The sequence below is a fragment of the Suricata suricatta genome, chromosome 13 (genome assembly GCF_006229205.1).
Source record: "Suricata suricatta isolate VVHF042 chromosome 13, meerkat_22Aug2017_6uvM2_HiC, whole genome shotgun sequence".
Lineage (NCBI taxonomy): Eukaryota > Metazoa > Chordata > Mammalia > Carnivora > Herpestidae > Suricata > Suricata suricatta.
In genome coordinates, this window is record NC_043712.1 from 37,475,965 (window position 1) to 37,503,787 (window position 27,823).

General features: G+C 39.6%; 1 protein-coding gene across 1 annotated transcript in view; it reads right to left on the reverse strand.

Annotated features, from left to right (window-relative positions):
* Positions 1-27,823, reverse strand: part of NFX1 (nuclear transcription factor, X-box binding 1) — a 72,552-nt gene that overhangs the window by 35,542 nt on the left and 9,187 nt on the right. The window contains exons 3-9 of the mRNA XM_029920060.1: positions 20,465-20,623; positions 18,837-18,914; positions 14,236-14,341; positions 10,167-10,238; positions 8,372-8,511; positions 2,808-2,907; positions 2,506-2,723 (exon numbers count right to left, since the gene is read on the reverse strand). Coding sequence (XP_029775920.1) covers positions 2,506-2,723; positions 2,808-2,907; positions 8,372-8,511; positions 10,167-10,238; positions 14,236-14,341; positions 18,837-18,914; positions 20,465-20,623 — 873 coding nt within the window. The remainder of the gene's footprint in view (positions 1-2,505; positions 2,724-2,807; positions 2,908-8,371; positions 8,512-10,166; positions 10,239-14,235; positions 14,342-18,836; positions 18,915-20,464; positions 20,624-27,823) is intronic.

Here is a 27,823-nt window from a genome sequence, read left to right on the forward strand (position 1 = left end):
CCTTTTTTTTTTTTTTCAAGATTCTACTTTTAAGTAATCTCTACACCTAAGGTGGGACTCAAACCTATAACCCCAATAAGAATTGCATGCTCTACCAACTGAACCAGCCGGGTGTCCCAGAAATTTAGTCTTTTCAATTTGGAGTTAGAGGGGATGAAAAATGCTGGCCGTGTGCTCCTCCCAGTGAAACTTGGTAACCCCGGACTGGGGTCTTAGGATAGAGGAAGCCTCTTCTTCTTGACACACCTATCCTGAGGGGAGCTTTCGTTAAGCTGAGCTGGGGGGTGGAAGGGAGGGTATGGACTGTGACTTAAACAACACAGATCCTTGCTGTTCTTACTGAGTTTTGGTATATTTTCTTTAATAATAATACTTCTTCATTTGATGTATGCTCATCGGACAATTTCCAGAGACTTCAAATGATTGCTTTTCCCAGTTTTGCTTGTTTTGCTGGGAAGTGGGTCCATGTAGCTCCTCATGTTCCCATCCTGAAAGCAGAACTCTCCCTAGTGTCTTGTCCTAAAGCTATTTATCTAGGATAGAAATTCCTGAGCGAGACATTAAAAGACCTCAGCAAACTTTCTACAGATAAGCCAGATCTGAATAAACTTGAGTGTCACTGTTTTCACATGGGCTTGTCTTTGAGCTTCTCAATCCAACTCAGCCTAATTCCTCACAAATTTTCCATGATTAAAAACCTGATGAGGTATAGTGGTTACCCTCAAATCCCTTGATCTGTTCTTACCCTACACCTGGCGCTGGTTTATACTGATAACTACTATCCTTCTCTTGCTCAAGCCCCGTGCATTACCCATTTCACATTTACTCTTTCTCTCACTGCTAACATATCTTAGCCCCATGGTAGGATTTCTTCTGGTCACTGTATATAAAATTGTTATAAAACTGACCCGTTAGCTTTCTGAAAAGGGAAGACCTTCACCAACCTTCTTGGTTTTGAAGTCATTTTATCTCCACTTTACAGAGTTTATCTGAAGATATATTTTTCACAGTTGGCAAAGAAAACCAATAGACAATTGATTTTTCTAATGCAGTAGAAACGTGATTTAAAATATAAGAAAAGAGGAGCGCCTGGGTGGCTCAGTCAGTCTGGCTTCGGCTCAGGTCATGATCTCACAGTTTGTGGGTTTGAGCCCCACATCAGGCTCTGTGCTCACAGCTAGCTCAGAGCCTGGAGCCTGCTTCAGATTCTGTGTCTCCCTCTCTCTCTGACCCTCCCTGCTTGTGCTGTCTCTCTGTCTCTCAAAAATAAATTTAAAAACATAAAAAAATTAAAAAACATGTAAGAAAAGAACATTTCTCCTTTATACACAATTTTAAAGTTAGACTGTAGAAAATACAGTAGGATGTACCTACTGGTTCCTGCTGGTGTTTGGAAGAAATGTGAAATTTCTCTCTTTGATAAACATGGAAATCAAACCTAAAGATTTTAGATTTGCCACAGTTATAGGAACACTTCTCTTATACAAACTCAGTTGCCTACGTCCATTCTTCTAAACACACAGCCTTTGAACACTCCCCCAGGAGAGAAGGTGCCAAGTCCTTGCAAAACTATACTAGTACATCCCCCAAGGAATGCCTCACAACGTCTCAGAACTCAGACTATTACTTTATAGCTAATTCCAACAAATTTTTTCTGGTTTCTATAGCCCAAGTAATCAGAAGCCACAAGTCAGAAGAAAGGGAGACTCACTAATGGTAGGCACATAGGCACGCTAAAAGCATTGCCAGGAAAATAAACAACCAAAAGCTTTAACAAGTAGGTAAACAATTCAAACTGCACACTGGTGTGGGGAAATTGCCTGAGAAACCTCAGCAGGCCCTGAGAGCACTAATGTATCCAGAATAATACAATAGCTGAGGTTTAGGAAAATGATGACTCTGGGTCAACAAAGGGGAAAAACTTATCTTCAGTAACTTTTATTTAAAGGAAGAAGAAAATGCGAATTTTAGAAAACTGTCCATCCAAAGTGATGCTCAGGAGGTCTTATACCTCAACTAGACGGGAAAATTAGCTATAAAGAATGTACTTCTTAAGTGGTCCCAATGGCTGCAGTTCTACTGTACTTAGAATTTTAGTTCTTAAACATCTCACCGAGTTATTCAACATGATCTTATCATATGAAAATGCCTTTAGACACTCACTGAACCCTGGATTAGTAAAAGGATAGATCGTGTTCATACTAGTGTAGGGTACTAAGAGAAATTATAACCCCCTCATGGGATAGTATCTCACCACAGCTGTCCTGAGTTGGCAATAAAATATCTGAAGCAGAAGAGATCACTTGGGCAAATGTGAGTTTTTACAAGTATATTGTGAGGAGGAAAGAAAAAGTGCCCACACAAATTTGTTTACTATTTCGCTAATATTTTTTAAAGCCTCTGATATTATAACTAAAATTTGATGTTATTCTGCTTATGAAGTCACTGCTGCCAAACACTTCCATTCATATATTTTTTAAAGACAAGTTTATGCCTACTAGTTACCTAAGGAACCACATGGCAGAGGCTTGCCGCACACTTTTCCACACGAAGGGACAGGATCCATGCATGTTTTCCGACCACTACTTCCAAGTTCTAGTAATTGGCTGAGAGGAGTTTGGCCACAAGGGCAACAGCGCACCAGCTGGGGGAGCCTTGGGCATGGCTGGCAGGGCTGAGGGTGGCACACTTGAGAACACGCATGGTTCCCACATTTCAAGTCCCTGTTGAAGAAAAACAACAGACTATTACGTAATTGTTGCATAAAATACAGCTTTATTCTAACTGAGAAAAACATAAAACCTTACTTGCCACATATCTTTAAACAGCCAAAGTCGCCAAATCCGTCAGACTTTCCTACATCTGTTCCACATAACACGTCTTGGGAAGTGTTGCCACAGTAGCATACTTGAGAACACAATTTCAGAAACAAAGGTTAGTAACCTGTATGGGTTCTTAAAATATTCCAAACAATCTATAAGAAAACACAAAATGCTATTCATTAATGTTGATCAGACCTGATGCAGAAATGAATGTGGCATATATATAGCAGCTCTAAGACCTACCTAAGAGGCTTTATCATAAAAGTAAAAAAGGCCTTGTAAGACTGCTGATAATCCCATGGTGCCTCTGCAGCACATCCCCAAAGCAGCATTAAAGTGAAGCAATCCTTTTAATTAAGAGGCTACTATCTGGCCCATGAGGCCATGGCTAAAAGCCATTCACTGTGAGGCTCCCTGGGGTCCTCTGGAGATGGTACAAAGATGGAAGTAGAGTCATGGAGGAGTTGATGACTAAATCCTTCCCATCTTCACTTCAACCCAAGCAGCAGAGATAGAGTACTTTATATACTGGGGTTCACAGAAAATGTTTGGAAAAACTCTCTACTGCTAAAAAGGAATAAAAAAATAGGTACAATATAAAATCCTTAATAATTTGTATTCTACTATTGTTGAATTTGAAGTAATCATGTTTGAGTACTGATACTGAGTAAAAAGTTCAAACAACTGAAGATTTTTATTTGCTAAAGAACCCAGCTTAATTTCTATAGATTTCCCTAAGTGTTCAAGAAATAACGAGTTCTAACATGCCTACACTGGTAAAAGTAGAGGGTGAACTCAATCACCATAAATTTGTGACAGAATCTCAAACTTCAGGCCATAACTTAATTGATGCTTTAAATGACTTCAATGGTCAGGAGATGCTCTTTCCAGTCAATTTTTGTGGGGTTTTAGAGAGGTTTCTTATTAATTATCACTAACATCTTACAAAATCTAGATCCCTTTATTATTTTTTTAAGGGCAAGAACTTCATACGTAAAAAAAGAGTATTTCAGCGATACCCTCTGTCCTATGTCCAAGGCTCTCTGTGGCGTTAGCAAAAAGCATTTATTGGGACCTATAAAAACTAAACATTTTGAAATAATGTTTTTAGATATAATGAGGGGGCACCTGGGTGGCTCAATAGGTTAAGTGTCCAACTTGGGCTCAGGTCATGATCTCATAGTTCGTGGGTTTGAGCCCCACGTTGGGCTCTGTGCTGACAGCTAGCTCAGAGCCTGGAGCCTGTTTCAGATTCTGTGTCTCCTTCTCTCTCTGACCCTCCCCTGCTCACACTGTCTCGCTCGCTCTCAAAAATAAATAAATAAATAAAACATTAAAAAAAAGATATAATGAGAAGCTTTCTTCAGTAATGGTTCTTTCAAATTGGAAATGGAATGTCCCTTGAGGAAAAGGTAGAATCACTAATTATAGACTTAATAAAATGTTGCTAATAGGCAGAATACTGAACTTTGAATTTAAACTATCAGCAGTGAGAAAATAGGAGAGAATCTAATACTACAATTTGTTCAATTTCCTCTTTTGTTACATATTCTCAATATGCTGGGTTGTTTGAAAATGATGTTAGTAAAATGTAACCTCCAAACAACAACATAATGAGTTTCTTTATTTCTTGAGTTCAGGAATAAATATGTGTTATGTTTAAGGAGTTATTTTTCTGATGTATTACTATGTAACAAAATCTGATAAGGTAATTTTCATCACCTTATATAATGTTTCTAAGTGTCACTTTACATTTTCAATTTACAATGAAAATTTATCTTGGGGCACCTGGGTGGCTCAATTAGTTAAGCGTTTGACTCTTGATTTCAGCTCAGTCATGATATCATGGTTTGTGAGACTGAGCCCCGCCTTGGTTGCTTGGCATTCTCTCTCTGCCTCCCTTTCTCTGCACCTCCCCCGTGTGCACACATGGTCTCTTTCTCTCTTCTCAAAATAAATAAACTTACAAAAAAAGAGAGAATTTTTACAACTCAACACCAAAAGCACAAACAATCCAATTAAAAATGGGCAAAGGACCCAAAAAGATATTTTTCCAAAGACACACACATGGCTGACAGATGCTCAATATCACCAGTCATCAGGGAGATGGAAATCAAAACCACAATGAGAGATCAGCTCACATCAGTCAGAATGCCTAGTCTCAAAAATATAAGAAATAACAAATATTGGTGAGGATGTGGAGAAAAAGGAACCCTTGTGCAATGCTGGCAAGAACAGGAATTGGTACAACCACTGTGGAAAACACTATGGAGGTTCCTCAAAAAACTAAAAACATAAATGCCATGCAATTCCACAAATAGGTATTTACCCAAAGAAAACCAAAACACTAATTTGAGGAGATACATGCATCTTATGCTTGTTGCAACATTATTTACAATAGCCAAGATATAGAAAAAACCAGAGCTGTCAACAGATTAATGGATAAAGATGTGGTGCACACACACACACACACACACAGGCCTATTACTTAGCCATAAAAAAGAATGAGACCTTGCCATTTGCAACTACATAGATGGACCCCTCTAGTGTATTGTGCTAAGTGAAGTAAGTCCAACAGAGAAAGACAAATACTGTATGATTTCACTTATATGTGAATCTAAAGAACAAATGAATAAACAAGCAAACAAACAAAACCCCAAGACTCTTAAATACAGAGAACAAGCTGATAGTTGCCACAGGGAGGTAGGGTGAGCGACGGATGACATAGGTGAAGGGGATTAAGAGGTACAAACTTCCAGTTACAAGTCACGAGATAAAAGTACAGCACAGAGAATACAGTCAATACTTTAACAATAGATGGTGACAGAGAGTACACTTATTGTGGAGAGCACTGAGTAATACTGCATAGAGTTGTCAAATGAGTATACTGTACACCTGAAACTAATATAACACTGTATGTTAATTATACTTCAATTAAAAACAAAAAAGAATCAAAGGTCAGAAAACTGTGACAATAGAAACAAAATGGAGGGGTGCCTACGTGGCTCAGTCAGTTAAGTGTCCGACTACGCTCAGGTCATGACTGTTCATGAGTTTGAGCCCCACCTTGGGCTCTGTGCTAAGAGCAGAGATTCTATCTCCATCTCTCTGCACCTCTCCTGCTCGCTGTGTCTGTCTCTTTCTCTCAAATATAAAAAAAAACCATAAAAAAAATTAAAAAACAAGAAAACCCAAAGACCCCAAATGGCGCCCCTGATCAATCAGGAAACAATCTGAGAACAATACTGAAAAGCCCTTGTATGCTTAGGCACAAGAGAGAGCAATATGAGCTGGTGACAGAGGACTTGGATAGAGTCATTTCTGGTTGAAAAGTATAGAACTAAAGGAGTCTGGGAGAAGGTCTCTGCTGCCAGCTTTAACCTATTCAGCATTTTTATCAAACATGAATGAACCCCTAGAAGGAATGCTTATTAAATCTCTAGATTAGGCTGAAAGGGATCCTAGGAGAATTACAAATAAAGAGAACCAAACTACACTCATGGCTATAACACTCTCCTAGATATTTATTATGGACAAACAAAAAATCTTCCCCTGGGTTTGAAAAATCAACTACACAGAAACAGAAAGGCAGAAACTGGGATCCATACAAATTTGTACAAAAACCACCTGGTTGAATTAGCTAAGTAAAAGCACAGTATGAATCCAGAACTAAAAACGGCCCACATCAAAGGGGCACTCACACCACAGTCCATACTGTTAAGACCAAACTGCTAGTATATACTTAACTACTGCCTTATCTCAAAAGGATTTGAGGTAGCATGTAAAGACATATGAAATATAACAAAAACCCCCATAAAATTAAAGATGTGAAAAGCAGAAAAATGGTAGAGATATAGAATAAATCATAGTTAAAAACAAAAGTACACTATAAAGACAAACATCAGGGCAGTTACACAAAGCTTCTAAGATAAAAAGATCAATAGTCAGGAAAATCAACTAGTCTTGGAACTAAGGCCAGACAGGAATTTCTCCCAAGACAACCCATAAAGAGAACATTGGGTATTACCTGGCACAGTTCCTTATGTGGAATCCTTAGAATACACAACACAAAACATTTCATAGGGCTGTTACTTATTTTAGGTGCCAACACAGATCAACAGCATCACATCAAGGTAAAATTTAATAAAACTCTATAGAGTATCAATATATTGTAGCCCAGAATCTCTGCAAATCAGGGGCTATTGTAAAAACAGATGAATCATACAGTATGTGTTTCTTTGTGACTTGCTTCTTTCACTTAAGGGTACTGTTTGGGAGGTTCATCTACTTCATTGTAGGTATCAATACTACATTCTTTTTCATGGATGAATAATAATCCAATGTATGGCTATACCACATTTGTTTATCCAGTCATCAAGTGACAGTCATTTGAATTGTTTCCACATTTTGACTATGATGACCGGTACCACTATGCACATGCATTTACAAGTTTTTTTTGACATATATTTCCATCTCTTTTGGATATGTGCCGAGGAGTGAAATTACTGGGTCATGTGGTAAAATTCTATATTTAACCTTTTAAGGAACTGCCAGATTGTTTTCTAAAGTGGTTATACTATATTACTCATTACGGTTTTAACTTACATTTCCTTAGTATTTAAAGGTGTGAAGCACCTTTTGATGTTTGTTGGCTATTTACAGGTTTTGTGAAGTATCTGTTCAAGTCTTTTGCTCAATAAGTTGTTTATCTGTTTTAGTTACTTTGTAAGAGTACTTTAAATCTTAATGGTATCTTCTGATGAACAGATGTTTTAAATTTTTATAAAGTTCAATGTTATCAATTTTTTTCTTTTATGGTATTTTTGTTGCTCTGTCCAAGAAATCTTTACCTAACCCTTAAGTTGTGAAAATATTCTCTTACAGTTTATACTGGAAGCTTTATGTTTCTGGGTTTTACATTTAAGTCTGTGATCCATGAAGAATTAATTTTGTGAAAAGAGTAAGATAGGAGTTGAGGTTTTTTTCTTAGGTATACATCCAGTTGTTCTAGCAAGATCTGTAAAAAGATTTCCCACTGAGTTAACTTAACATTGTGGTTGAAAATCAACTGACTGTATATATAATTGTGGGTCTATTTCTGGACCTTAGTCTCTTCCATGCACCTAGTAGTCTACATTTAACAGCAACAATTGCAATGTTATGATTATTGGAACTTTAAAAGTTTTGAAATCAGACAGTTTAAGCCTTTCGAGTTCATTCTTTTTCAAGATTTTTTTGGCCTTTCTAGATCCTTTACAAATAGTTACTTTTTATTTATTTATTTTTAATTTCCCAAGTAGTTACTTTTAAACAGCATTTTAAAATCTACTGTTCAAATTCTATAGGCCAATGACCTATACTGGTATTATGTAACTAAAATAATGAAAACCATCTACGCATTAATATATCTCCAAATCTTTCTATCCAAGGTACAGAGCTACAGAGGTCTTGTGACTATAGATTTGAACCAATCCATGTCATCAAGACAACTATTGATAAGGTTCTAGGATAGTACACAAGCATTGCTGGTTGGTATGCCCACCACTTACCCTGGTTCAATATGATCCGACAAGGCTGGCATTGACCAGCATGGCATAGCTCAGCACAATGGTGCTGACCACAATTCAAAAGGTTTTCACATGGATTGGAACAGTGGACAGAAACAGACTGACCACAGCGAACTGTGTGCCTGGAAAGAAAACAGATGTAAGACAGAATAAGTGTAATATTGGACAAGCTCCTATTGGATAGCTAAACAACAGAGCCCAAACTTTCCCCTCCAAAACTATGAAATCTTTCTCTTGGCCCCACTTCCCCACTTTCCTATTTCCCTCCCCCAGTCTTTATTTCCCCAGTTACTCTCCTCTTCTCTGCTCTTTCTTTTTCCTTCTGCTTTGCTTTCCTTATTTCCCATCCTGCCTTTCTCTCTCTCCTACATTCTGACCAGTGAAAAAGTGAAGCTCTTCTCTGTGGATTTCTTCTGAGTTTCCACAATGTAGGGGAACTCCCCCTCTCAGAGAGGAAGGGAAAGAACCTAGAGCTCCCACAGTATCTTACAGATGGAGGTAGGTAAGTTACAGGGAGGTAGGGTAGTTATAATGCATATACTTAGACTGGAAGTACAATAGTATTCTCCTGGGACCTAGTACTCTGGTATTTTATGCAGTTATAATACTTAAGAACATACTGTATGTGACTTTGATTTTGCATGGGAAAATCATTCTGGCTTTATTCCAGTGAGCATCCTAATTTTGCTGACTTAATTGGCTAGATAAGGAAATGAGGTGTGTCCTTTTGGACAACTATCATTAGGTCTCTTCCAGGGTAATGGTTTAGAGCTTGGAGTCTACTCTCCCACAAAGAGTTTATTTTGAGAGAGAGAGAGTGAGTGAGAGAGGGGCAGAGAGGGAGAGAAAGAATCCCAAGCAGGCTCCATGCTGTTGGTGCAGAGCTTGACATAGGGTTCAATCCCATGAACTGTAAGATCATGACCCGAGCCAAACCAAGAATCGGACACTTAATCAACTAAGCTACCCAGGTGCCCCAACAAAAAGAGCTTTATTCTATTCCCTATTAAAAGTCACTGTTAAATACACAAAAATCAGTTTCCAGGGCTCAGCATCATGTCTAATATTAATTCCTGGAAGTGAACACTATTATTTCTATTTTATGATAAGAAAAATGAGGCTCAAGCAACTTGCCCATGTCAGTAACCAGTTAATGGCAGAGCCTAGATCTAACCTGGTCTTTCTAACCCAGAGCCCTCGCATGTGACTCTCAGGTCACATGACTATCCTTGTAAATTCAGTAAATACTAAACAAATGAGATTCACAGAAAATTGGCTCAATCCCATTTTGTCTTGTGGTTCAGAAATCATTTCAGGGTCTTACTGGGCCTTAGAGACCTTCCATAACTACCACTGATCCTTGCACTGAAAAGAGGGTGGACTCTGGGGTCACTTATTCTTTCATTCAACAATATTCACTGAAAACCTCCTAGATGGTAGATATTATGCTAGGTACAGGTAAATGGCCCCTGCATCCTAAACTTTAACAAGCCTGGGTTCAATCCTGGTTCTTTCACCCACTAGTGAGGTTAAGAAAAAAGTACCTGTCACCTTGGCATTTCACTTGAAATGGGTAATCTCACCACACATATAACTTCTTAATCATTTATAAGACTGCAAAACACGATTGGGCCAGCAGAACAAACTACTATTTACAAAAAGGTACTATTTATGCTTACCACTTATTTATATCTACCTATTAATTTTTACTTTAGAAATTCACAGATAAATCATCAATGTAGAAAGTGAAGTCTTTAGAGTGCAGTTCTAACTTTACCTGGTACGTCCACATTCACAAGTTTTAGTCGTAAAGGCAGGGCATGGTGGGCAAGGTCCTGGATGGCAGAGACTGAAAGAGAAGGGCTTAGATGAATAAATCATGCTCATGTATCCAAACCTGAACAAAGCTGCCCCTACTGGGTCTTATTGTGAATGTGGCAACAAATAAACCTACCCTGAAATGTTTTAGCCTTTGTCTAAAGTTGATTAAACGATTTAAACAAAGATAAAAAAATGTTTTCATAGAGAAAGGACTGATGGCATTATCATCCTAGAATATCTAACCAGGAAAGTAAAGCCCAAGTCAAAATACTGGTTTTATTTGGGTCTGACAAAGATAACATTTCCATATATGGTCTTAGCCCACTTAGTGAGATGTGTAGGGATAAAAATAGCTTGCTACTCAGATGAATGGCAGGATGGGCAATGGAATCTTTTAGAAGATCAGAACCTGAGTGAAGCAATAAAGCATAAATCTAGTAGGTCCGTGAGAAGTACAGACATTTATTATCAGCTAGTACATAATCAGGTGATGGGCTAAAAATCAGAACAGTGAAAAGAAGGCTGACATGAGGGAAGGCATGAAGAAAGAACAAAGGGGAAAGGGATTCATGGAAAGAATTTGACTTAAGAGATATGTGATAGGTCAGAATTAGACTTCTGAACAGAATGCTTCTTCCAGGAGTGTAATATAAAGAAACCAAAAAAATTACAAAATAGAATTTATATATTCATATAGATACTATTCTGTTCAAAGCAGATACTGTGATAACTTACACACTAGTTTACAAATACAACCACTTAAAAAACATTCTGGGAGGGTCCCTGGGTGGCTCAGTCGGTTAAGCCTCCGACTTCGGCTCAGGTCAGATCTCACATTCGTGGGTTTGAGCCCCGCGTCGGGCTCTGCGCTGACAGCTAGCTCAGAGCCTGGAGCCTGTTTCCGGTTCTGTCTCCTTCTCTCTCTGCCCCTCCCCCTCTCATGCTCTGCCTCTCTCTGTATCAAAAATAAATAAAACATTAAAAAATTAAAAAAAAAACATTCTGGGAACTTCTTTGAAAACGTTTGGGGGGGTGTATTCTATGTGATGGCAAATCACAATTCTTAGGGAATTATAGGCCATTACAACCAAGTTTAATTAATTAAGTCCGTAAAGGAATCTGGTACAAAAACCAGATGTGTTTATACAGTGGTCTGGCTGGATTTTTAAATATGACTCCTAAACCAGCTCTGATAATTCAAAATAAGTTTTAAACACTAAAAACAATCCAGGAACAAGTGCTTAGTTTTCTAGGGTGACCCATTTTGACAGAATCCACATGAGACTGAAGTTTAGCATTTCTTTAAAGATGACTCTTATCATTCAGCAGTTATATTTCACTGTTGCAGATATGCTGCAAACCTTTCAGGAAAACAATTTTCATGGCTGCATATTTAAATAGCTTTAAACTGACAAATACATTGCTGGTCAGCTGTGGATGACTCCAGGTTATTTCAAATATTCCCCAGACCTAGACTCAATCCCAGGTGTGTGTGTGCGTGTGTGTGTGTGTGTGTGTGTGTGTATTTAAAGTTCATTCATTTTTGAGAGAGAAAGAGAGAGCGAGCGAGCAGGAGAGGGACAGAGAGAGAGAGGGAGAGAGAGAATCCCAAGCAGGCTACACACTGCCAGTACAGAGCCTGACTCAGGGCTCAATCCCACAAACCATGAGATCATGAACTAAACTGAAATCAAGAGTCAGACACCTAATGGAATCAGCCACCCAGGTGCCCCTCAACCCCAAGTTTTTATAACCTTTAGAGCAGTGGTTCACAACTCTGGCTCTATATTAGAATCACAGGGAAAGACCCACACCCAGAGACTGATTCAATTGCTCCAAGGTAAAGATAGGGCACTGGTGTTTTAAAATGCTCCTTAATGATTCTAATGTGTAAAGAGGGTTTAAAATAATCACTCCAAAGAATTTTATAATCTATGAAACAACCCAAAATAGAAACGCAAAGGGGCCAACTGTGGCTTCTGTGTCCTGATACATATAAATGAAAAAAATTCAAGGTTTTCTTTTGAAAGCTATTGTCAGGGAATAGGATTCAACCACCTCTAGGGACTTGACAGGAGTAACAGGGCAGCTGCCAGGAGAAGGACTTCCAAAGCCACAAAGGAGCAGGTTTTAGGGCCTCCTTTTCCTTCAGACATGGTGTTCAGACCACCTGATCTGCATCACTTTTGATGTTTTCTGGTAGTCATGACAGGGCCATTTCTGCTAAAGGCTTCAGAATGATAGTTCATGCAGAGGGTTAACTTGTTATTATTGAATTTACTTAAAATGCCAACTGAGGGAAGGAACAGTTTAGACAGATGAATCCCTGCGTTCTGAGGAAGGACCTATGGAAGCAGTGAAAGAAGGGGAGGGGCCGACTACCTGGCAGGTAGCAGGCCAGGCTGGGTAGCCTCATCTGGACAGCTCTCCCACCACAGACAATTCCCCAGCACCACCAATCGTGACCACGGTGTCTCTGGCCCAACATTTACCCCTGCTCCATGCATCAGAAGCACCAAGATAACAGTTTGATGTCTGTTTTACTCTTAAATTTGGGTAATAAAACCAAGTTACCATTACTTAACCATTTACCATGTGCCAGACTCTGTACCAAGCCTCTTAGATGCATTAATTAATATTGATAGATGTGCATAAGTGTTGTTGCTCATATCATTACTATTTTACAGATGCAGAAAATGAGGCTTAAAGAAGTTAAGTAATTTGTCCAAGATCATACAACTATTGAGTGACTTGAATCCAGGAATTAAACATTTGTCTGAAGTTAAAGCTGTAGAATTTTGTCATTTGTAACTGATCAACTGTTAGTATTGGGATACCTCTTATTATTTATTTATTTTTAAAAAATTAAAAAAAATTTTTTTTAATGTTTTATTTATTTTTGATACAGAGAGAGACAGACCATGAGAGGGGGAGGGGCAAAGACAGAAGGAGACACAGAACTGGAAACAGGCTCTAGGCTCTGAGCTAGCTGTCAGCACAGAGCCTTACGCAGGGCTCGAACCCACGAATGTGAGATATGACCTGAGCCGAAGCCGGATGCTTAACCGACTGAGCCACCCAGGCACCCCTAAAAAAATTTTTTTAATGTTTATTTATTTTGAAAGAAAGAGAGAGCCCACGTGAGCATGGGAGGGGTAGAGAGAGAGGAAGAAAGACAGAACCCCAACCAGGCTCCATGCTGTCAGCAGAGGCTGACGTGGGGCTCTATCTCATGAACCATGAGACCATGACCCGAGCCAAAACCAAGAGTCAGATGCTTAACCAACTGAGCCACACAGGTACTCCTATTCATCTTATTACTTAAAAAGAATTTGCTTTAATGTTTTATTTACTCTTGAGAAAAAGAGACAGAGCATGAGCGAGGGAGGGGCAGAGCGGGAGGAACACAGAATCCGAAGTAGACTCCAGGCTCTGAGCTGTCAACCTAGAGGCCAGTGGGGGCTTGAACCCACAAGCCATGAGATCATGACCTAAAGTCAGATGCTCAACTGACTGAGCCACCCACACAGCCCCTCTTATTATTTAGAAACTGACTGGATACATTGTCAAGCTGGCTACTTATTGTACAGAAGGGATTCACATCCTAAATACATTGTGAAACAGGATTCTATAGACAGAAGTTTGTCTTATACACTCTGCTGGGACCTGGATATTATGGGGGGGATATTTCTTCTTAGAAGCCAGAAGTATAATGTAGTGGTAGGAGCACTGACTTTGGAAATCTCAGCTCCACCATGTCTTAGCACTATATGACCTTGGACAAGATGCTCAGCCTTTCTGAGCCTCATCAGTAAAATAGAGATAATAAGTATCTATACATCAGTGCAGTGTTGTAAGGATTTGATGAGTTAACTCCTGCAGAGTGCCTGGCACAGTGTAAGTGCTCAGCAAATGGTACCATGTTGCCCTTCACCCCACCCTGTTACATGCTAACCACTAGATACATGTACTCAGAGCCACGGGCAAAGTGTATCTACCCCCAGGGGTCTAGTGTTCCAACTTACAGGTTACAGGAATGTGGACAGTCCTGGCCGGGCTGTTTCTTTCTACAAACCTCACCACAACTATGTGGAATTTCATTTCTGCTCCATTCCGGATTCTTTACCTTGCCTAAAACATATCAGATCAGAGAGTCAATGGTATAAACTTCAACTGCATCCTAGAGTTTAATGAAACAGTACAATATAGCTAGACAGCATGAAACTTCAGTGTAGTTTCCATTAGTCTGACAAATATATTATCCCACATCCTAAAATTTAAAAAAATAACTGTAATGCTACTCATCAAAAGCTTCACTGAGTATGATAAACCTTAAATTCTGGATTAGCTGGAAAAGAGAAATAAAAAGTCATTTTTACTCACGAAAATGCCACTTTGACTAATGGACACATTTAACCTAAGATTAAACAAACACTATGAGATCTGTCTTTTGTAAATGGGCCCTTGAATGATATGGGAATATCCTGCTCTAAGGATCAGAAATAAGAAATAAGGGAAGAGAACAATGGGTTGACAGATGGGGAAGGGGCAGGAAGAGATAAAAAGGACACAGATCCCCTGTACAGTAGGAAACTGCCAATTCTAAAGCTACGAAGTAGGCATAAAAGGGCTATAATTTTATAATTAGTGTCACTTTGAAAATCTTTAGTGAGTATCTTCCTTGAACTTAGCACAGAGGCAGGAAGAGTAAAACTGAGGCATAGGACTCCTCCATGCCCCTGAGCAACTCATCCTTACTTGGGCAATTTACACCCTAAACTGATGGCCTGTTCCCAGTCTTTGGCCTCTGCTTTTCTGTCTTGTATCTTTCAGAAATCTTATTCATGTTGAGAAGTTCCATACACCTAAAGGCCCAGGATCCCCAATACTACATTTTTCTTCTTCTTCTTTTTTCAAATCTGTATTTTCTGCATTGTCCTGAATCCTTAGTTCCAGCCCTCCCTGTCCAACCGTCTGCCAAACATCTCTGCTTGGGCTGTCATCGTCACCCCAAACAGTCTACATTTATAGCCAAAGTTAGCATCTTCCCTCTTAAACCCCTCTTTCTTCAGTGTTCCCTATTTCTATCAGCAACACCATCACCACTGGAGTCAAACTCAAAAACTAGAGTCTTCCCTTACTCTTCTTTTTCCTTCCATATTCTTTTTTTAAAAAAGTTTATTTATTTTTGAGAGACAGAGAGAGGTGCAGAGTGCAAGTGGGGGAGGACCAGAGAGAGAGGGGGACACAAAATCTGAAGCAGGCTCTAGGCACTGAGCTGTCAGCACAGAGCCCGATGTAGGGCTCAAACTTGTCAATTATGAGATCATGACGTGAGTCGAAGTCGGATACTTAACCAACTGAGTCACCCAGGTGCCCCCTTTCCCATATTCTACTTAGTCACCAAATCTTCTTAATTTTCCTCACCTCACCTCCCCTGCTACTTCTATCTTGCCTCTCTGTTGGCTAGAACCTCATCTCCAGACTATTACAAAAGCTTCCCTGCCTCTGTACTTTTTTGCTCCAATACAGTGGCCTGGTTTCCCCCCATCATCTTTCAAGGCTCCACCTCTTTTCCTTGACTCTAAATGATCTTTTATTTTTCTTCTTCCTGCCAGGGTTCTGCATTAGACATTTTTTACCCCTTACCCTTTCATCTACTAGGGTCTCATCTACTACTCTCAATTGCAACTATCATCCCCAAGTACTGATCTCTTTTCATTCTTTTTTTAATTAAAAAAAAAAAGGTTTATTTATTTTTGAGTAAGAAAGACAGAGGGTGAGCAGAGAGAGAGAGAGAGAGAGAGAGAGAGAGAGAGAATCCAAAGCAGGCTCCAGGCTGTGAGCGGTCAACACAGAACCCAACGTGGGCCTCGAACTCATGAACCACAAGATCATAACCTGAGCCAAAGTCAGCTGCTTAGCCAACAGTCACCCAGGTGCCCCTATAAATATTCTTAACTCCCAGTTGGACACTTGTCACTGAATGTGTTGTTCACTCCTCTAACTCAACACTTTTAAGTTGAACTCACAGTCCCATCAGTCCTGGTTCTCTTGAGCTGCCTTTTTCTGTCCTTGGTGTTATTTTCAAAATGGTACTTTGGAGCTATATTTGGGTTCTTCCTTTTCCTATTCCCATTTCCTTTCCCATCGCTATTAATTCCTGTTTACTTTGAAATCCTCCTTTCTGCCCCACTCTAATACCCACTGCAGACTTTTACAATTCTTCATCTGGGATCTTACAAGTCCCCAAAACGTTTCGGCTCCCCAGTTTTCTACTCTCACCAAACTAATCTTCATAAAGAATCACACTGATGTCCTTGGTGGCTTCTAACAGACTGCCAAATGAAGTCCCTACATGTAAGCCTGACATCAAGAAGTCAGCCCTGCCTTTCCAATCATTTCCTACATCTCTGCCTTCACAGATCCTGCTCCATAACCAATGACTCTCCCTTCTCAAAAAAGTCTTCCTATTGTTAAACTTCTGCTTAAGCTATTCTCTTCAACAAATCTTTTCTCCTACCAAGATTTTACCTAGTTTTCAAGCCTGGTTGAATCCTACTTCCTTTTTAAGAATTCCCTTAATCATCTAGCCCAACATCATAATTCACCCCAAAGATCTCCCTCAGCACCTTGGACTTATTGAACATCAAGTTAATGATGCCTTAGCTCTTAGACTGTAAGCTCTGGGAAGTTAATAGTTTTATTCCCCTCTGTTTCTTCATAGTCCTTGCTGCATTAATAAGTTCATAATAAAGAATGTTAATGGTCTCCTGAAAGAATAAAGTGAGGCAAAGTAATCAGGTAAAATAAGGCCATTATTTGCATTCCCATACCATTTTACCTTGCTCAGACCATCCTGACCATCACCCCACATTCTTCTACCTTCTTAGGGCCTCATAGCTAATTTGTCAGTGAAGGTAAAGATTTTTCATTCCATTGTGTTGTGTTATGTTTAAAAATCCTTTAGGAACACCGGGTGGCTCAGTAAATTAAGCCTCCAATTTTGGCTTAGGTCATGACCTCACAGTTCGTGAGTTAGAGCCCCACACTGGGCTCTGTGCTGACAGCTTGGAGCCTGGAGCCTGCTTCAGATTCTGTGTCTCTCTCTTTCTCTACCCCTGCCCCACTCCTGCTCTGTCTTTGTTTATCTCTCAAAAATAAATATTAAAATATTTTTTAATCCTTTAAAATAAGGGAAGTTAGCCTTGGTATTGTTCCTATTTGTATAGTTTTACATGAATCTCTTGCTTCCAGTTTCATGTTATCTTTCCTTTTTTTAAAAAAAAATTTATTTTAAGTAGACTCCATGGCCAACATGGGGCTTGAACTCATGACCCTGAGATCAAGAGTTTCATGTTCTACTGACTGAGCTGGCTAAGCACCCCTCATGTTGCCTTTCTAATAGTACATTCCAAAATATTCATTCCTTCAACACATATTATTTTATTATCTCTTAAGGCTCAAAGTTTGGCAATAAAACATACAAGACCAGCAGATACCAAATAAAAGAATGGCCAAAGTGAAGAAGGCATAAGAAAGGGAGGCTTCCTCTGGAAAAGAATGAGGTCAGAACTTGAATAGATGAGGAGTTAGTGACGAGAATTTAAAGATGAAGAAGAACATTCTAGATAGGTGAGTTCACCAAGAGATTTAGTTTATAAGTCAATGACCAACTCTTGGTGAAAGCTGCTATTTAAGTAATGGGAAAAAAGAAGTAACAAATTAAAGTGTGCAGAAATAAATAGGAAGTACTAGTCATTTCAAAAAACGCATGGTCAAAACAAGGGCTGTTGTACTACCAAAAAGGTTAAGAACTTCTAAATCACCCTTGGATTCAGTCAGGAAGGGGTCACTGATGATTTCTGAATAGAGTCTCATTAAGACGATGAGAAAAGAAGCAGAAATGCAATGGTTCACGAAGGAAGACAGATAGTTAAGAAGCAAAATTTGAAAAATCAATAACCAGATGAAGGTTAGCTATTAAAAGATAGGTAGGCAAGAAAAATAATTTAAAAAAGACATGAAGAAAATAGACTAGCAGTAGGAATGGCATCTGGATTGCAGAAAGTTTTTAACTAACACATAGGGGAAACTGATCTATTCAACAAAAGGAAGATGTATTCCATGAGGAGGGAGAATAGAGTTTGTACTGCTGGTTTGCAGAAAATCTTTCTCTACTATAAAGACCCCAATGACTGATTTCTTATATTAAAATAAAATACATTTCAACACTACTCTTTTCTCAGAGTGCTCAAATCGACAATATTAAAGCTGTTACAGTTAAGGGTGAGAAGGAGTGCATGTCTATACCTGCCTCTGCCACCTGGTCAGCTCTGGTCTAAAGATAACATCAAGCAGACCAGCGCTACAGCTCAGCAGCAGCATGCCCCTGGTGGGCACAATGAGAAGGCCCATGTCCAGAACAAACAAGAGTACAAAGGCCTGGGACTCCGGCTGTCTGATGGGCCACATGCAGATGATGTGTATAGACCCCTGTAACTTTGAAGTCTTATTAGTATTCGTAACTTCTAAAACATGCCCAGTACCTCACTTCTTCTGGGCTGGAAAATGAGTTACCATGCATGAAGTGGAAGAGACTCAAATGAAAGCAAAAAAAACTCACCACAGAAACAGGTATAAGTATTAGGAACATGTGCAGAAACATTCTGACAAGCAGGGCACCTCCAACCACTCTGGCCATCTGTTAAGAAAAATAAGAGGAAACCAAAATAGCTTTCTTACAAAAGCACATGCAATTTTTAAAAATTTAAATCTAAAGGAAGCCATAATATTGAAGCAGCAGTAGTCATTTCATGTTAAAGCTATCAGGCATTTAAGAAACAAAATTAGGGCATCTGGGTGGCTCAGTAAGTTGAGCATACAACTTCAGCTCAGGTTATGTGATCTCACAGCTTGTGAGTTTGAGCCCTGCATTGGGCTTGCTAGTGTAAGCATGGAGCCCGCTTCGGATCCTCTGTCTCCCCACCTCTCTCTGCCCCTCCCTTGTTCATGCTCTATCAAAAATGAATAAACATTAAAGAAAAAAAAAAACCAAAATCACAATATTGAGTGCTTTGCTTAAATACTGCATTTAGGCTTATATTTATAAGGGCTTTAGATATAATCAAATGGGTATCCATTTTTTTTAATGTCAACTGAGATATAAATGACATATAGCTCTGTTTAATTTTAAAATATATAACATGTTGATTTGATAAGTGTATATACTACAATATGATTACCATCACAGCATTACCATCCATCATTCACATCATTTCATTATGTGGTGAAAATGTTGTATTATTTCTAACATTAGGGTAAACACCATCTAAATCTTGGCTTGAGAAAAAAGAGGATAAAATATTTGAGTACATGCAAGAAAACCCAGATGTCTTTTTTTTAGATTTTATTTTTAAGTAATCTCTATATACCACATGGGGTTTAAACCCACAACCCTGAGATCAAGAGTTGCATGGTCTACTGACTAAGCCAGCCAGGCACCCCGAGATATCTTAAATTAGAAGAGTCACAGATCAGAAAACATCCTTAACAGCATTTGCACTATCCATAAATAGCAGTATACTTTGGGAAAAACCCACAAAATACTATGGAGAAGATCTGTTAAAGGTAAAGCAACTTTAACATCCTAAGCATAAACTAAACAACTGCTTCCAAAACAAAACAAAACAAAACCCAACAACTGCTTTCTATAAATTTTCTAGAGCAAACTATACAGGAAATGTTTTCTATAGTTGCTAGTTGGATAAAAGCTACCATTTTCAGTAAATGGGACTGATTTTTGTTCTGTCCCAAATATATTTTAGTACTGTTATGTTAGCTGGTTTAAAATATTTTCCTTTTTAAAAATTTTATTTTTATTTTTTAAGTAAGCTCTCCACCCAACATTAGGCCTGAACTCATGACCTCAGGATCAAGAGTTGCACGCTCTATTGACTATGCCACCCAAACACCCCTTAGCTAAAGATTTAAAATCTATAGCTTAATATTGGTCATCAGAAACATGTTCAAGGCAACACAGCACATAAAATAGTTAAGAGGAATTAAATAGATAGGTTTAAGGGGTGCCTGGCTGGCTCAGTTGGTGGAGCATATGACTCTTGATCTCGGGACTATAAGTTGGAGCCCCATGTTGGGTGTACTTAAAAAATAAAATCTTAAAAAAAAATAGCTAAGTTTTAAACCTGAATATATCAAATGAGTGAGAATATTCAGAAGAGAGAAAAGACTGACCTGCTTGAGAGGCTGGAGACCTTGCCCATTTCTTTATGCAGTTCAAATGAAACACATGATAACAGCTCTGACAACTCCACACTGGCGCTGTGACGCGAACCAATTCACAGCACACCATACACTCATATTTTTCTGTAGTCAGCTGTTCAATTAAAGAACCTGTTTAAAAAAACCAAATGAATTAATTCAAACATAGAAAAACATTCCTTACTTTATAGTCAACCAAGGATCAGAAAGGCATTTGAGAGAAGAATCCAAACACAGAGGTTTTAAGTATCTTGTCTGATTCCGAATAAGGTGGTTGTTCAGTGTTTGGGGCCAAAAAGGAAGAGGAATATACTGAGCGAGAAGACTTAGGAAGTTGACATTCAGGTGGGGATTCCCACAACTGAGGAAACACTCCCAAGAAACTGCCTAGCAACCAACTGGAGTAACCAAATGCCCCTCATAACACAGCTTAAGCATCCTCAGAAGCCAATGCAATGCAGCACCTCTCCTTGCCTCTTCTCAATCTGATCCAGATCCATGGATTCATGCTAGGAAGGGGGTCATGAAGCTACAGTGGTCAGCTGAAAGAAACCTAAGCCTGCACAGGTTCCAACAACCCAGGGTGGTAATATCTCTTCTAGTAGTGGCCGTGAAAGTTCTCCATTGATCTATTCACAAAGGTATTACTGGTGTTTACCACAACCCCATGGTAGGGTTACTAGATTAAAGGAGACACAGAACCTGGCTTCAGAAGCCCAGCATCTGCTAAAAGAAAGCAGTACCATGGAATCCTCCCATATGTTTTCCTTAATACTGTCACCCACTTCAAGATTTTCCCTTAAACATGATCTCAGCAAAGTCTTTCTAGATCCCAAGTATAGTCAGGTGCTCTTGGAGGTGTGTGTGTGAGAGACAGAGAGAGACAGAGATAAAGAGAATTTCCTTCTTCAGGCCTTATTTTTAGCACTTACTTCATAACACTATTTTATTTGTTATCAGAGCCCACTAGGTTATAAGAATAAAATAACTAACCTTGATTGCACCATGCCAAGTGCTGTGCTAAAGCACTTTTAAGTATAAAGTACACAAGCAGGGGAGGGACAGAGGGAGAGAGAGAATCCCAAGCAGGCTCCATGCTCAGCGCAGAACTCAATGTGGGGTTCAATCCCATAACCCTAGGATCATGACCTGAGCCAAAACCAAGAGTCTGACACTCAATTGACTGAGCCACCAGGCACCCCACAAGTTTGCATTTTAATCATTCCATAATATTTGTTTTTGGATTACTTTGTCCAATTTAATGTCAAAAGAAATACTGTAAGACTATAAGGTCTGTGAGGCAGGGCCAGGGCCTGTTGTATTTCCAATGCCCAGCCTTTAGGACATGCTCAGTAAATGTTTATTAAATGAATGGATGAATAAATAAATGAGTATCACCTACTCTGTCCTACAACTTCTCTCTCTTATAAGTTTCAGTGAAGTTTCTGGGATAGTTCTTCTGTTGTCAGGAAAGCCTGGAATAAAGATTTTATGTAGCTGATAAAGGGATATCTACTTGTTTTAAATAACAGATAAACATAAAACTGAATTACATTATAAAAACTGAGGAACCAGACTTAGATTCTTTCTTAAAAGCAGGAATACCCTATTCTGCATAGGTTAACATTTCTGAATAACAAAGTTAATTATGTTTCCCACCAGTTAGCACAGTATGTGTGAATGATTCTTAATGGGTAAATTAAGTAAGAGCTCATTAGAAAGTGAGATTACATTTGAGTCATCTAGATACAAGAACCTGACTGGGGCAGAGTAATAGTTTGCAACAATTACATCTGGGATACTTTTTGTAGAAAATGCCCACTGACTATTCCAGAACAGAACAGAGTTAGAAGTAAAGGATTTAGGGGCACTCGGGTGGCTCAGTTGGTTAAGCGTCCAACTTTTGATTTCGGCTCAGGTCATCGCAGAGCCTGCTTGGGATTCTCTCTCTGCCCCCCCCCCCCCATGCTCTCTCTCCAAAATAAATAAATAAACTTAAAAAAAGAAGGACACAAAAAAGTAAGTAAAGTTTGGAACAGACACGAGACTATGATAGACTGTTGTTTTGATTTTTACCCTGAAGGTTGTCTTTTTGTTTTACCATTTCTCTTATTCATTAAGTTTATGGCTTGTTAATAAATACTATTTTATATGTGATGTTTCTAAATCTAGTCACAGTGAAATTGATCACTAGGATGCACACACATAGAGTGATGTGGGAACAACTGCCAACTTTGAGTAACCCACAAAGCTCTTCCAAGCCCTTTCCAAAGGCTGTCTTTCTCATATCCCATGTTTAATCTGAAAGTTAACCCTGCTGGCTCTACCTTCAAAATATATCCAGAATCCAACCCCTTATTAGTATGGCCCAAACCACTATCCATTCAGCTGGATTATTAAAATGGCCTCCTAACTAGTCTTCAGTACTTGTGTCCTTGCTCTACTTGTCTATTCTCAACACAGCAGCTAGAGGGAGCTTGTTAAAATGCAAATTAGATGATGCCACTCATGCCCAGAACTTCCCAACGCTTCCTATATCACATGCTTGTAAAAGCCAAAGTCCTTACAACGGCCTTCATCACTTCCGGTCCTTACGGTTATTCCTCCTCCCCTAGGTCACTACTCTGGAAACACAATGGCCACTTTTCTAGCCCCAGACTTGCAGGCAGATTTCTGCCTGAGGGTTTTGTTGTTCCCTCTGCCTAGAATACTTTTCCCTAGACATAGCTCAGTCCCTTAGTGCCTTCAGGTGTTTACTCAAAATGGGATCTTCACAATGAGGCAGTCCCTGGCCATACTTTAAAAATTTGAAACCCAATTTCCCAACATTCCTTATATCTTTTCTATACTATATATTTTTTCTCCACACCTTTTGAACTTTATATATCATATATTTTACTTATTTTGCCTTGCTTATTTCCTGACTCTGTACATAGAATGTATACTCCTTGAGGGCTGAGGTTTTTACCTACAGTGCTGCCTGGGACATAGTGAGCACTCAATCATACTTGTATAAATGAATGAAAAAAAATTAAAATATAGCAAAAGGTTCCAGAAAGACCTATAAAGAGAAACAGTATAATCCTTTCACTAACAATACTTCAGTTTTATCCAAACATGTTTAACATAGGTAAAATATGGTACTGTCCTGGAACCGCTCTGTGCTGATAAACTATCACATTTCAGGTCCACAACTCTTGTCTGCTGGATGCAGCCATGGTCTGACTGCAGGCTCTTTTTCAATCCTAAACCTTCTTCCAACAGGGCTTCCCCATAATCCCTCAGTCATAACCGTGTCTACTCTATACTTCCACTTTGATAATGTATCAGTAAAGAGGGTGATATACCCACTGAAATAATCAGAAGAACAAAGAGACCTGATTGAAATGTTAACTGACTATAAACTTTTCAGATGCACTAAATAGCTGTTTTAAATTTTTTTTTCATGTTTTATTTATTTTTGATACAGAGAGAGACAGAGCATGAGAGGGGGAGGGGTAGAGAGAGAAGGAGACACAGAACCGGAAGCAGGCTCCAGGCTCTGAGCTAGCTGTCAGCACAGAGCCTGACGCGGGGCTCGAACCCACGAACGTGAGATCTGACCTGAGCCAAAGTCGGAGGCTTAACCGACTGAGCCACCCAGGCGCCCCTAAATAGCTGTTTTAAAAAGAAGCCTAAAACAATTCTAATTTGAAAAATCCAGGGGTGCCTGGGTGGCTCAGTCAGTTGGGCATCTGACTTCAGCTTAGGTCATGATCTCACAGCTCATGAGTTCAAGCCCTGCATCAGGCTCTATGCTGACAGCTCAGAGCCTGGAGCCTGCTTTAACTCTATGTCTCTCTCTCTCTGCCCCTAGCCTTCTCACACTCTGTCTCTCATAAATGAATAAATGTAAAAAAAATTTTTTTTTAAAAAGAAAAAATCCAAGAATACACTGTGATTATAATATATATGGCACTTTAAAAAGGGTAAAATAATATCTGGTATTTACTTTAAAATATATCTGCAAAACTAAAAAGGAATAGATAAAACAAATAGGAGGGGTGCCTGGCTCAGGTGGTTGAGTGTCCAATTCTTGATCTCGGCTCAGGTCATGATCTCAGGATCACTGGATTGAGCCCCACACCTTAGCTCTGCACTGATCATGGAGACTGCTTGAGATTCTCTCTCTCTCTCTCTCTTTCTCTCTCTCTCTCTCTCTCTCTCTCTCTCTCTCTCTCCTTCCCTAGCTCCCTCCTTCTCCACCCCTTTCCCCACTCACTCTCTCTCTCAAAAGAAAGAAAAAAACAGAGAAAGAAAGAGAAAGAGGAAGAAAGAGAAAGAAAGAAAGAAAGAAAAGGAAAATGGAACAAAAGTTTAAAGCTGATTAAATCTAGATCTTCAGACTAAAGGTAAGTTACCTACTAAAGCAACTTTATAAAGTTATCTCATTAAATGCGAGGCAGCTGTTTCTAAAACACTAATACAATATAAGCATGGTCAACATGTCAAGGTGGTTCTGCTGAGTGTGAAGTGCATGTCAGATACCACGTTTATGGAGTCTGAAGCTTGTGGCAGAGTTTAGGATCTGGAGGTAAGAGTTTAGAAGTCAGCACAGCACAGAGGCAGTGGCTGAAAGAGCAGTTGTAATCTCCCAGTGAGACCTTATCAAGTAAGAAGAACAGAGGACTGAGACAAAGTCCTAGGAAACAGGAACATTTAACAAAGAGGTGGAGGAAGAGAAACTTGAAGGACGCATGCACGAACAGCCAAGAACAAGGAAGACCAGAAATGTGTGGTATCAAGGAAGTAACACTTCAACAAAGACTCCTTCACATCAAACTCGAACAAAAGCCAGGATAATGAGGACTGAAATACATCTGTCTGCTGGCTGTGGCATATAGGAAGGCATTAATGACCCTACCAGTAGCTCTCTGAGTCAAGTGGTGATGATGGCAGAGGACTGAGAAGTGAATCAAAATAGGGAAAAAGATACAGTAGTGACTCTTGATTAGACTGGAATGGAAGGAAAGGAAACACTACCAGGAAGCCACAGGATGGGAGTTTTTCTTTCAGGGCATAGGACAGACTTGAGAGGAGCTTCAGGCTGAGAAGCTGGAATAGCAGATGTGAAAAGGCTGATGGAAGGAAATAAAGGAGAGTTCAGAATGAAAGAAAACTCAGATTTCTCTGAGTTTTCCTAAAAGGAGCAAACAGTTAAGAAAATTATGCCTGATGATCTCCCTTTTCTCAGTGAAGTAGGAGGCAAGGAGGCCCACTGAGACTGAGAGAGACGAATGGCAGGAAGGTCTGAACAAGACTGGAAAAGATTTGGGGTAGTCTTAGATGAAAATGGGAACGACAGCTGACCATGGACGTGTAAGGGGAAAATAGGCAATACTGAAAGTGAACTGAAGTTGGAGAAATCACTAAACAAAAATATTTACTGAGAACCTACTATGTGCCAGGCATTGTTTAAACACTAAGGATATACACTGAACAAAACAGACAAAAAGTCTTCTGCTCTTAGAAGTTACTATGTAGTAGGGGAATATGAAAAAAGATGAAAAAAGAAGTAGCATCATCAAATAGTGGAAAGTGCTTTAGAGAAAAATAAACCAGAAAGGGATAAGGAACACTAGCAGTTGGGGGAGTGTTATAGATCTAAACAGGATGACCAGGATGACTTTCCTGAGAAGCTGAGTGAATCTGCTGCAGCCCGAATCTGTACTACTGTGTGATTTTCTGGACCAGCATGGAGCAGAAAAGGTAGACCGTAGCATCAATCCAGGGTGCGGATTCTGCCAAATGGCTTCGCAGAAGGGTAATATTTCAAAACTACAGTAAGGCCCAGCCTGAAAAGGGAATAAAGAAAGGTAGATGACTGATGATACAGTTAGTGTGTGGAAGAGACGGAGAGCCAGAGGACAGGAGGTTATGGTTGGAAAGTAGTAGTGGGTGTAGAGATATAATGAAGGCAAAGGTCACCGCAGTTGAGAAGGTCAAAGAACACGAGGATGGTATAATCCACATGATCACTAAAGTCACCCAGACTAACGGCAAGATTCATGGTAAATCAGTAGTTCTCAAATCAGAGTTACCAGGAGGCTTGTTAAAAAAATAAGATTGCTGGGGCTCCTGCACGGCTCAGTCAGTTAAGCATCCAACTTTGGCTCAGGTTATGATCTCATGGTTCGTGAGTTCAAGCCCTATATCGGGCTCTGTGCTGACTGCTCAGAGCCTGGAGCCTGCCTCAGATTCTGCATCTCCCCACCCCCCTTCCCCTGCTCAGGCTCTGTCTCACTGTCTCAAAAATAAATAAACATTAGAAAAAAATTTTTTTAAAAATGAGGACTGGGGCTGGGAGATTCGGAGGCTAATACATGACAAAGATAGACATGGAAGACGATGAAGCCAAAAGGTGATGTAGTATTAAGTTCAAAGGAGCAGGGATTTTGATACAAAGGTAGAAGAAAAACAGTTCTGAAATGACACTGAGGGAGGAGCATGCTTCTCCCATATTCCAGAAACTAAGGCAAGTGGGATAAGGAAAAAGAGCAAGCTCTGAAAGACTGTAAGGAAAAGTGGTGAACTTACAGAGGCCACAGATTAATTAAGAGCAGGAGCAGAAATTTACTAAAGATATAGGGGATCCCGTTACCACAGAATGAGGGATGTAGACAGCCTGGAAGAAGAGAAGCAGTGCTGGTTTCTCTCAGTACAGAATGAGAGTTTGCAAAGACTACTCTCTTTTTTTTCCTTTTTATATTTACTTATTTTTGAGGGATAGAGGGAGACGGACCATGAGTAGGGAGGGGCAGAGAGAGGAGACACAGAATCTGAAGCAGGCTCCAGGCTCTAAGCAAGCGTTCAGCACAGAGCCCAACGTGGGGCTCAAACCCACAAACCGTGAGATCATGACCTCAGAAGCATCATGAAGTCAGACACTTAACCGACTGAGCCACCCAGGCACCCCACAAAGACCACTCTCAAGCAGCCATGGAGACTTATATTTGGGCTAATCCTCTCTTTCTATTCCAATCAAGTTTTTATATCCACGACTCTACCGAAACTGCTCGTATCAAGACCAATAACTCTCAGTGCCAAATCCACTTGGATTTGTCATCTTTCTGGACCCATCAGTAGCATCTGGCACAATTGATCACTTCCTCCTTGAACTCCTTTTTTAGTTTGCCATTTAAAACATGGTTCACTTCCTAGTTCAACTGCTACTTATTCTCCATCTCCTATGCTGGGTCTTCATCTTCCAACCTTTAAACACTGAGTTATAGGAAGTCTCCATCCTCAAGCTTTTCTTCTCTAACTACACTCAAACCCTTAGGTGACCTCCTC